The 12032-nt window shown below is 42.9% G+C and overlaps 1 protein-coding gene and 1 long non-coding RNA gene across 2 annotated transcripts; one reads left to right on the top strand and one right to left on the bottom strand.

The window, feature by feature from the left end:
* Positions 1-520: 520 nt before the first annotated feature.
* Positions 521-2423, top strand: LOC148398371 (uncharacterized). The gene is made up of 3 exons (XR_015858718.1): positions 521-785; positions 960-1030; positions 1589-2423. It is a non-coding gene; the product is annotated as an uncharacterized LOC148398371 (long non-coding RNA).
* Positions 824-7337, bottom strand: tbx3b (T-box transcription factor 3b). Its single transcript, XM_088376923.1, has 7 exons — positions 6916-7337; positions 6583-6850; positions 4350-4499; positions 4169-4249; positions 3340-3445; positions 2933-3252; positions 824-1807 (listed from the first exon to the last, which is right to left on the bottom strand). The coding sequence occupies exons 1-7, from the start codon at positions 7026-7028 to the stop codon at positions 1565-1567; spliced, it is 1281 nt and encodes a 426-aa protein (XP_088233049.1). The 5' UTR covers positions 7029-7337; the 3' UTR covers positions 824-1564.
* Positions 7338-12032: the final 4695 nt, after the last annotated feature.

The raw sequence follows: 12032 nt of genomic DNA on the forward strand, positions 1-12032 counted from the left end.
AATATGACAAGCACGTTTTTAAATTAATACAGTTTACCTGCTATAAGTGAAAATTGAAGCAGATTATTGTAATGTGTCTGTCTATCCTATTTTCACTCAGCTGCTATTTAATTGAACTAAAAATGTGTACAGGTATTTTATACAATGAAGTTTTATGCAACATATGCCTGGACTTTTCACTTTCAAGGAATATTATTTGATTTGGTACAGCTGTAGCTTACATCATGCTGGTTAATATGTAATGCGTAAAAGCCCCCCAAAACCCTATCAATTTACCTAACTATTCAAGTTAATTTAACTCAAAGAAACAAATCATAAGAAACATCTAACCGATTCATACCCATTTATACCTGTATGAATAGGTATGTTTCTCTATACCACAGGTGTCAAACTCAAGGCCCGGAGGTCAGATACGGCTCGCCACATCATTTTATGTGGCCCGCGAACACAATTTGTGCATCAAATTCGTGTGTCATTACTAGAATTGCAAATTGTCTTCACTTTTAATAATGTCTTTTTTTTTTAATATTTGACCAGTTTTTACTCATCTGATTTGAAAACGAGTTATTTGTCAGTTCGTTTTGTAGCTTTTACTGTATATAATATGAGGTGCTCATACATTTATTTGGGTTGACAGTCATAATGGCCCTCCGAAAGAAGCTATGACTACAATGCGGCTTGCAAAAAAAATGAGTTCGATACCTACCCCTGCTCTATACGTACATGAGGTATGATAAAGACCAAGGATGGGACATTTCCAAATACAACAATTCGATACTGTTCAGGTAAATCAAAACCAAGTTTTTTATTTCGATCAGTTTTTGTTACATACAAAATAATAAATAAGAAATTCAGTCTTTAACTACATATCATGAACAAAGTCAAACACAGTGACAATGTGGATTTTGGGATGTATTACCATGAATGAAATTAACTGATTGCTGCGTCTCTATTTGAAGGGACCAATTAAGTTCCTGACCCCGTTCGCCTGCACACCATGGTCAAAAGCATTATCCTTGAGAGAGCTGAGGTATGTATGTTTGGAACACACCAAACCATACAGTACTAGTCTAGAAAGCCAGATAAACTGTCTGTCCCTAAAAACCACATTATATTGAAAAGATTATCTTTTCTTATCTTATAATATATAATGTACACATTATATATTATGTGTACATAATTGTTTAATTGAGTACACAAATCTCTTCCATTTCCATGAACATGTGGAGGTTTTCCATTTTTCTGTCTTTAAATCAGCCACCATTAATTTGTTCTAAAAACACATTGCCATGTTTTTACCATGTTTACCACACTTAAGTTGTCACAGAGAGTTTTTTTTAGACTCACACAATAAATGGCAGGAGGCAGGCAGACCAATTTTTATTTCACCAACCAAAAGGGAAAAAGAGTGATCATAAACCAATTAAGCCAACATGGAGAATTGGAAGTGAAATAAAACTTGAATAAAGGTTTGGAAGTAGGTTGGCTGCATGCATTTGTCGTCAGTGTTTACAACTGTCTTTCTGCTTGTGCACAGGTTGTCTCCTGGTTTACAGTCTCACCTTCATCCAGTGTCTTTTTGTTTTAGGATTGGCCAGTCAGTTTCCAAATATTGGAACCCATCAGCCACAGGCGGAATAGGTGGCCATGTTATTGGAGAAGAAAAATAGTCCCAGTTTGTCATACTTGAGTGGGGAAGGTCCATTCTGGGCTGTACTGGTGGGACCGGATAATGGGTTGATGATGAATTGAACGTGGAGTAGGGATAGAACAGAAAGCCACCCAAGTACGACAGACTCATCAAGTTCTGTAAACAAATAGAACATAGAATATGGACAATGATGCAAGGAGGATGACGTAATAATGCAATGTTATCATTTATTTATTTCTCAACTCAACAGCAGTCTCACGCCATCTAATTACCGTAATTTTCGGACTATAAGTCGCATTTTTTTTCATAGTTTGAGTGGGGGGACGACTTATAATAAGGAGCGACTTATATGTGAATTTTTTCAAAGATTTTCCCAAAAAAAAAAAAAAAAAGGCGAAACCGCGATAAACGAACCGCGATGTAGCAAGGGATTACTGTAATTTGAATTTCAAGTGACGTCAGCGGCGCGGCGTGGCGCGGCGGTTGTTTACAAAAAGGACAAAGATTGATCACGGGATGACGAAGATGACGAAGGGCCCCACGTACTACCGGCATCATTAGTGGCTTTGTTTCTAAGTGACACGGAGGACGAAGAGTTTGAAGGATTTAAGGATTTGGAGTGACACAGAAGGTTTGAAAAACTATCATGGCTTTTACGCAAGCCCGGTCCTACTCTACGGAGCTCTCTTTCACCTCCGTGGATAGAAGTCGGGGGCCGGCGCTCGGCTGTCCGGGGATGGTGGATGGGGCGCCTGGAAGTTTGTTTTGTTAAATAAAGAGCCGTTTACCAAACCCACGTCTTTCCTTGTACTTTGTTAACGCTACAATATAGTTATATACTAGATCTGTGTAATAACGACGAGGCTGACGTCAGGGCGCACGCGCGGCGTTGTTGACAAAGGAATTTGATCGATGGATTTAATGATTTAGAGTGCACAGATGGTTTGATAATATTATTGCTTATATAATAGTTATTTGATATCTAATTCATATATCGTTATATGGGCCTGTGGAATATTTTGAAGTGTGTATTTTATGGCTAATGCGACCTACATATTCCGGAGCGACTTCTTGTCTGAAAATTATGGTAATGTTAATAAAGAAGTCTCTATACTGTATGTACTACATGTCAATCACCCTTAAACGTTTTCCATAGATTGATTATGTAGAATGAATTTCTTTTGATAACGACTAAACCAATTTGCAATCCTTATTTTCTGACCTATCTGATTGAAGTCACAGTACAGTGCAGTATGTCCAATCTCAAGCATGTAACCATACCTGCAAAAGAAATGTATTCTGTTGAGGACATTCAAGTGACGTTGGACCCCAGACGGGCGTCACCAAGGTCTGCCCAGAGCACGCTACTCTGTCCATTTGGATGCCGCTGTACCAGCTGTTTAACTTGGAAGAATGGAGAGAATTCCGTCCATTTGTTGAGTCCTGAAGATGTCTCTCTAATTCTGAATGAGAACTGTGATGAATCTCATTTTGCCGAACAGAGCAAGAATCAATCAGACTTGGTCTCCTTCCTGGAGAAATCGTGAGTTCAGTTTTTTTGTGGGTTCCATGTTCTTTTTCATTGTCACTGTCCTGAGCATCTTGTAGGAACAAAAATGAAGAGTAGAATTAATAGAATATTCATGCTATAGAGACTCATAAAAACACAATACAAAAAGCAGCAGCACCTGATGATTTTGAGTTGGGGGAATACCGTAGAAAATAATCTTTAGCAGGTTGACCTTTCACAACAGTCATTCGCATCTCTTTTGACTTTGTTGATGAATCTGGTAGCTTCCTGTAGAATGATAATAAAAAATGTAAAGTCAAATGCAAACTAAATTGCAGGGTCAAGCAGAAAACTTCCAAAGTTTCAAAGAAGTCAACCCTTTATCTTTACAGTAATATGGTGTCTTTGCCCCTACTAGTCTCAACACATTTGTGGAATATGAGTTAAGCAGCAAAAATTACCCACTTTCATCCATCTCAGGGGGCGGCCATTTTGCCACTTGCTGGCGACTGAAAATGACATCCCAATTGCTATACTCTGATGTCATTTTCAGTCGACAGCCATTGGCAAAATGGCCACCCCCTGAGATGGATGAAAACAGGTTGATTTTTCCTCTTTAATTCATATTCTACAAACAAAACATTAATCAGAAGAATGTGTTTCGACTAGTTGGTCTGCACAGAACATCTCAATAAAAGTTTGGGGTTTGACTTCCTCTTCAAAGCAGTACATCATTGCAACAATTTTAACTGTCAGAACAGTATTATGACATTATTGACATCAAAATAATCAATCAATCAATCAATCAATCAATCAATCAATCAATCAATCAATCAGCCAACCAATCAATCAACCAATCAATAAACCAATCAATAAACCAATCAATCAATCAATGTCAGAACATACATGGTGTTAAAAATATTTAGTTGCAGAATCTGCAAGCATATATGACAGTCAATCTGAAGAGTTGGTGGACTTTTCACCTTCATAATATAAGAAAAAATAACCTGCCTCTTTTCTCTTTTACCATTTCCTGTGTCGCGAAACCCCTTTGCGAAAGGATTGTTGTCTATTTTCAGCTGAGTGATCTGAATGGTTGGCAAGAAAAAAATAGTCACACTTAACGATGTTATCTGGTCGGTAATAAATAAATCACCATTTTAAGATTTTTTTTCTAACAGACCTCACCTTGTCATTCTGATAAGCTGTAACTGCAATGAACTCTGTCTCAGGGAAGACGTAAGTATGAAAGGTGCTGCTGCAAGACAGCTTCAAGATATTGTTTGCCTCCACGATGTGAAATCTTGGTTGATATTTGTGCATCGAGTTGAGGATGGTCTACAAATGAAATAGACAAATTTACTTCTGTTTTCAAATGGAGGGAAAAGACTCAGCGGCCGTACTTGTACAATCCAAATAGTAGCTCTATAAACTTTTACATGGGATGGCAAAGGGGTGTCAGGAGATTTAGTTCGGAAGGAAGAAGACGATAACCTACTATACGCATACAAATGCACACGTATTTTAAGCCCAGGTTTCATCTTCATCATTCCCTGGTAGGTTTTATGATGTCACGTGAATAGCTTAATTCTTGTCCGCTCCGCAGTAACAACTCTCAGCAATTACATTTATTTATTATACATATTTGACAGTTTAGTTATTAGATACCGTATTGGCCCGAATATAAGACGGTTTTTGCATTGAAATAACACTGAAAAAGTTGGGGTCGTCTTACATTCGGGGTCTAGACATTATAACCATTCGCAACGCTAGATGGCGCCAGATATCTTTAAAGCGAAGTTACGTCAACGCGCCATAAGTCTCGCATGAGTTACCTCAGCTTATCGCGATTGTTGGAGCTTGTGCGCAGCGGTAAGTTAAAGGTTGCTGGTATCGACTCTCTGTGCGTCTTTGACACAAAGAGAGAATATACATTTCATTGTTACTACTGTCTACTGTTGTGCCGTTTGTATGATCACGATTTGTTTCATGTGTGCGCCATATGATTGATAGCTTCGGCGCGCTCCTTTAAGTTTGCCTCGCATCGTGCGAGTAGCCGTTACGCAGCAGCACAGCGACTAACGGTTGCCAGCAAATGTATTTTGTTGTCTCGATAACTTATGTTTAGTGTGTTGCCGAGATTTATAGTCATTTATAGTTATTTAGTATAGCGGAACCGTTACGCGCAGTTAGTTATGTAATGTGTGCCGTCTACTAGTGTTATGTGATGTCAGAAGTTGAGCATTGACTTATGTGCTGTATTTCTGTCTGTTGCAGAGCCACACACACCCACAAACCACACACACCCTTCACACCCTTCTTACAAGAATCACACACACAAGAATCACATTCACACACCCAAAGACTCACCCATGTACACTACACACACCTGCTCTCACATCCTTACGACCAAACGTGTGCCTATACCCTTTTGCCACTTTGCCTGTATGCCCCTATGAGCAGCAGTGCTTGTTACTTTTTTGCCATTAATTTAGTAAAGCAATCAAAATTGAACCACGTCTTCCCTCCTGTGTTCTGACCGACACCTAGGGGCGAAAAGAGCATAACCATCCGAGCCAACCCCCTATACAGTCCTCAGGCTCCTCAACAATAGTGGCAGCAGTTTGCATTATTTTATTGCAATGTTTTTCCTTAATCAGATTGGTTTCTAGACTACAGTTACAGTTAGACTTCACTTTAATGGTTAATGCAGTTATTGCAATTTTGTTGTTTTATCACAGTAGATTGGTTTATTTACATTTCAAAAACCAGAAGCCATTCATTTACAGATGTGATTGCACTTTAGTTTACATATTTAAATGTTCAGATATTAGGATGTTATTTTTTTTGCATAATTTGAATGAGGTAAAATAACATGCATTTTCTCTCGAATATATTGTTATAATCATTTGTTTCAGATGTACTGTAATTACTTTCTGTATAAAAATTCAATTTGGTGTTCAAAAAATCTTTTTTCAAACTTGAGTCTTGAAAAAGAGGGGGTTGTCTTATAATCAGGGTCGTCTTTTATTCGGGCCAATACGGTATATTCATAAATGTATTTCAGTCCATTTCAGACGGTGATTATTTTTTGTTGTTTGTTTTTATTGTGTTTTACTCTTTAAATCATGTTCGAAGTAAAGATTCATTCATTCATTCATTCATTCATTCATTCATTCATTCATTCATTCATTATGGCGGGCAGAAAGGCATTTATTTGTTGGAGGTGGCAGCTGCCATCCCACGGACGAGACGGAGGAGCTACTGGTGTATAATAGGCTAGAAAAATGCTAAGAGAGAGGGAGAGACAGAGACAGACACAGAAAGTTCAGTTTTGATTGACAACTAGTTCAAATGATCGCGACTGCTCAAAACTGATGTATCATTGTACTGCACATTGCTTCTCAAGGCATGCACTTACAAATCCATGCGTGTCAGATTTATTGTTAGTAAGTTTCACTTTGTGGAACGTGACCACTTTGGACATCCACTGCTCGCCTGCGGCAGGGCTGTCCGGGTGAATGTACACGCGCTTGGGCAACTCTGGATCCGCCTTCCCCGCCACCATCCAGTGAGAATGATGAAATTTATATCTGCGTTCATCCGCCGCCACGACGTCCATCATTAGGATGTATTTAGTTTTTGTTTCCATACCAGTGCATCTTAACCGTAAAGGTGGGAACATGCGCCTGGGGGGAAAGGTGGTCAGGTTTTAATTACATGTAACGAATCTGGATTAAATTGACGGAATTACCTTCCAGATTTTGTGATGACCATTTCAGTGCAACATTGATGGAACTGTCTCCAAAGTTCGCTGGCCTCCAAATGTAATTTGGGCACGTCTTCTGTCTCCGCTCCCATCTCCATTTTGCTAAGCCTGTGCAAAAATCTGGCGTGGTGGTGAACTGCGCTTGAATCACTTCATCAACTGGAGTAGGTTCCAATTATTCTGGGAATAATACGACGGCGGGGAACAGCGACAATCCGCTCGGAAATCTCCGGTAAGGTGCTGCGTTGTGGGACAAACAGTTTCGAGATTTTGCATGGTCTCAAAAAGTATAAATAAAAAGTGCGCCTCTTCCCAACTGCATAGTTGTTTTTGAGCAAAAACGGCAGAATTTGTTGTTGTGTCCGCTAGGTATTCGATCGGCTCCTAAACTTGAGTCCTCCAGAAATTCAGAAGAAAAAAAAATCTGCAGGAGACACCCAGTGGGAGGGGTTTCCCATGCGTCGCACTTAATTAAATGATGATGCTGAAGTTTCTTTTGGCTTGATGAGTGTGATTTTATGGTAATTCCATATTGCATATATCTAAGAGATTATACAAGGACAGAAGTTGAATCATAGTTGCTTTCACTGGCATCCCACTTAAGAGAGAAGAGTCATTCTTAAATTCCTTTGCGTGGAAATGTCCTTGCTCCATTTCACTGCATCTGCCCTGGCCAACATTACATCGTTCACTGTCCGCTTTGCACACTTTGATCTTCTGCATGAAATCCAGAGAGTCTATCTCTTCTTCAGCAGTATCATAGATTGGGTGGCGCCGCCGCCGAAGTGCACCCCTAGCACATTGACTCTCAGAGGAATAAAATTGGCAACTGGCAAGTCAGTTGTCTTCCTTCCCACAACAGTGCAACGCCCGTTTCTAACTGCGTACATCTATAAAATTACAAAAAAAGAGAAGAAAACTCCACCCATGCGCACAGTTATACTGAACATCACACGAGAGTGGCATTGCGAATGTAAATAGGGCCCTATGCCGAAGTAACTGACAATTAAAAACAGATAGTGTGTGGTTACTAAAATGATGAATGCTGGCACTACTATTATAACATATTATAACAATATCCCCGCCGTCGTATTATCGTCCTCTTGAATACAGGATTAGATAGTGCCAGACTTGTTATGCTGGCCTACAGGATGCTGACTCGTCAACAGAGCAAAGAGTAGCTTGTGGTGAAAATAGAAGCATATCAGGGATTTAAAAAGTGGTCTGAAAATCAGAAAAACATTTTCAAGTTAATATCCTTGTTAATTGTTCTGGACATTTGTTTGTCAAATATAAAACAATGTTTTGATGAAATGTCTTTACAGTTGCTGGTGAGCAACATGAACAATGAGCGAGTCTCAGTGATTCATTCCGAGGTGTGTGTGCGTGGGCGTGTGTGTGTGCGTGTGCGTGCGTGTGTGCGTGTGTGTGTGCGTGTGTGTGCGTGTGTGGGGGCATTTCAATTAAGACAATGGGCTTGTCAGCACAATGAGTTAGGGAATGAAAAGTCCATTAAAGTGCATCCGAATTGAAAAGTGACAACAGTTCACTCTGCTGACTGGTCTGACAATATTGTCTCAATCCTATTGATTTGAACAGTGTGAATATTTATGTTTAGAAGTATTTGCTTGTCCTCTGTGTCTGCACCATTTAAGCAGATGGAGTGAATTGGTAACTCTACGTGCTCACATAGTAACTAAGACAAATATTGTGCCAGAGAAAGCATTAGATCTTCTGAACACAACACGTTAGTTGAAAAATATAAATGCTATGTAAACATGGAACAGGTATGGGTCACTTTAACCCGATAGGGACCAATTGATATCAAAGTATATTGTGACCTTGCAAATATGGATTACAATAGAAGTAGGTTACAGGAGGTGGCGACCACAGTTGTCATACCCTGTAATCGTTATTAAAGGTTAAGAACAAATTATGGCTGTGTGATGGTTTTGTCTCTGCTGTGTATTACTGGACACTCCATTAGAGATGCACTGGTAACATGACAGCTGACAGATGATTGCTGATGTTTCAAGTTTCAGCTAGAATTCTCCAATGCAAGTGAATAATAAATCTCCCCATGGGATTCATACAGAAAATACAACACATCCAGAGTCACTTTTGGACACAAACATCTCTCCTGTTCCCACTTGTCTCTTATGTAAACAATAGAATGAAACTGCATTACCTTAATTCCTCACAGGATCTTGACACAAAACTGGCGTCAATTGTTTCAGGACTTTTCTCTGCCCATTAATTGAACCTTGGCTCACTGTTTTATGAGGCACAAAGAGGCAGGGTGATTGCGGAAACAGATTCTTCCAAGAGCTGAGTCAATGTATTTTCATCCAGATAACTGCTTTTTATCACAGTTACTGCTTCTGAAATATTTTTTGCTGTGGCCAAACAACAATTTGTGCAAATGATGTATGTTTAAAATAAAATACGTTGGCAGCATGGTGGTTGACACGGTCCGTGGGTCGCTTGGTACCGGGCAGCCAAGCCGCACAGGAAAAAAAAAAAAATATTGACGATCAATTAATTCAGGTCAAGACCTGGCAGGGAAGATGGATGACAACCTTCACGCGGTCTTCCCTGTGAGTAGCAAGGTCAGGGTGCAAGACCCGGTTGTGAAACTAATGTCGCCAAACAAGAGCCGGCAGACTGAGGAATGGCGGACGGGCAGCTATCCCAACCGTCAAAAACCGAGGCCTGTCGGTGCTTCAACTTAATGTTGAGGGCCTTACCACCGCCAAACTCGAAGTCCTTCGGCACCTGGCCGACTCCAACGGGGCCGCGGTCCTGCTCCTACAGGAGACGCACTGCACGACCAACAACATCCTCAAGATCCCTGGGTTTCATCTCGCTGGGTCCATCAACACCAAGCAGCACGGAGTGGCAACCTTTGTTGGCACTGGAATAAGCTGGGCAGCCTGTAGCCAATCCCCACCAGGCTCCAACATCGAGTGGCTGGTTACTAAAATCTAGGAAACCTCAGTCATCAACGTTTACAAACCCCCACCATCGGTGCTAACCACAATGTCACTTCCATCTGTAACTGCGCCCGCAATCTATGCAGGTGACTTCAACTGTCAGCACACAGACTGGGGGTACAACCACTCAACACCTAGCGGAGTGGTGTTGTGCGAATGGGCTTCCAACACTGATGCCCTGCTGCTGTACGACCCCAAGGAACCCCCAACCTTGTTCTCTGCATGCTGGAACACCACCACCAACCCGGACCTGGCCTTTGCCATTTGCCGCAGCAACGACCCAAGACCGGAGAGACGTGTCCTTGACAGGTTCCCCCGCTCACACCACCGACCTTCCATCATCAAAGTTCCATCACTGGTGGAACCTGTGCCAGGGAAGCCTGTGAAGAGATGGAACTTCCAGAAAGCGACGTATGCTTAGGAGGCGGAAAGGAGGTCAGCCGGCCTCCCAGACCCAGAGTCCACAGATGTGGATGCAGCCTATGCAGCCTACTGCGTGCAGCAAAAAAGACCATCCCACGTGAGTATAACAGGAACTACATCCCAGGCTGGGATGAGGAGTGTAGCCGCCTCCTGAGAGAACACCAGAGAGCCAGCTCCAGAGAAGAGGAGGACGCAACGGCAGCAGCACTGCTTGAAAAGCTGGACGCCACCCGCAAGGCGAGATGGACAGAGGTCGTTGAATCAATTGACTTCACCCATTCAAGCCGCAAGGCGTGGCAGACCATCAACCAGCTCACAGGCAGAAATACATCAGCCCATAGATGCCCAGTCACTGCAGACGCAATCTCCTCCCAACTCCTGAAGAATGGCCTCTTCCCAGATGCAGACAAAGACTTTGCACGACTGATATCGCGTGAGGTGTCTTGTATCTCAAGAGCGGCCAACGTCGATTCCAATCTCTCTGGACCCTTTACAGCAGAGGAACTCAGTGAGGCCATGAGCAAGCTAAAGCCGGGCAAATCCCCGGGCCGTGACAACATCCACCCGGGGTTCGTCATCCACCAGGGCCCAACAACATCTAGATGGCTTAGTGCTTTCATCACATCATGCTACTGGAGGTTAAAGCTCCCGAAGATCTGGCGTAGGGCCTCTGTGATAGAGCCAGTGGTGGACTCACAGCTCCCACGGGAACAAGCTGGTTTCCGTCGAGGAAGGTCAACAGCAGACCAGATCACCCAACTCTCCCAAGACATATGACACCGTGTGGCACCGTGGACTCCACCTGAAGCTGCTGAGGACCATACCGGACCGGCACATGGTGCAGTTCATCATGGAGACGCTTTCCAACCGTAGCTTTACTCTCCAAAGTACCTTGCACATCCTCCACAGCACCACAACAACGCCAGCTCCACTAAGCAGACTCAAGGCGCGCCACCCCTACAACATGGTAGCACAAGAGATGCTCAATTCCATCCCTGAGGACATCTCCAGAGATGCTTGGCTGGCAGCAGCTCGGAAGCAGGAGTGGGAGGCAGCTGGTCCCTCCCTCATGCACCGTTACATCTGGGATCCAGGAGACGGCGCCATAGGAGGAGACGAACTACCTCGCCAGCAATGGACCACACTGAACCGTTTAAGAACTGGTGTTGGGCGCTTCAACACATCTATGCGGCAGTGGGGACTGGCGGACAGTGCGGCATGCGAGTGCGGAGACCCCAAGCAGACGGCCGACCACATCATCAACATCTGCCCCCTATATAGACCACCCTCGGAGGCCGGCCTCTTTGACCTGGGACCAGGGATGCTGGCATGGCTCCACGACACTAAATTGGAGCTCTGACGTTACACGAAAGAAGGTCAAGACGCTCGTCCCGGTCACGTGACATGTTTCCCCAGTCGAGCCCGCAAAGCTAGCAAAAATAAGTAAGAATTTCCATCCATCCATCCATTTTCCGAACCGCTTAGTCCCCACGGGGGTCGCGGGCGTGCTGGAGCCTATCCCAGCCGTCATCGGGCAGTAGGCGGGGGACACCCTGAACCGGTTGCCAGCCAATCACAGGGCACACAGAGACAAACAACCATCCGCATTCGTACTCACACCTAGGGACAATTTGGAGTGCTCAATCGGCCTACCAAGTATGTTTTTGGGATGTGGGAGGAAACTGG

This window comes from Syngnathus floridae, chromosome 5 (assembly GCF_059516105.1).
Source record: "Syngnathus floridae isolate MCC-2025c chromosome 5, RoL_Sflo_1.0, whole genome shotgun sequence".
Classification (NCBI taxonomy): Eukaryota; Metazoa; Chordata; class Actinopteri; order Syngnathiformes; family Syngnathidae; genus Syngnathus; species Syngnathus floridae.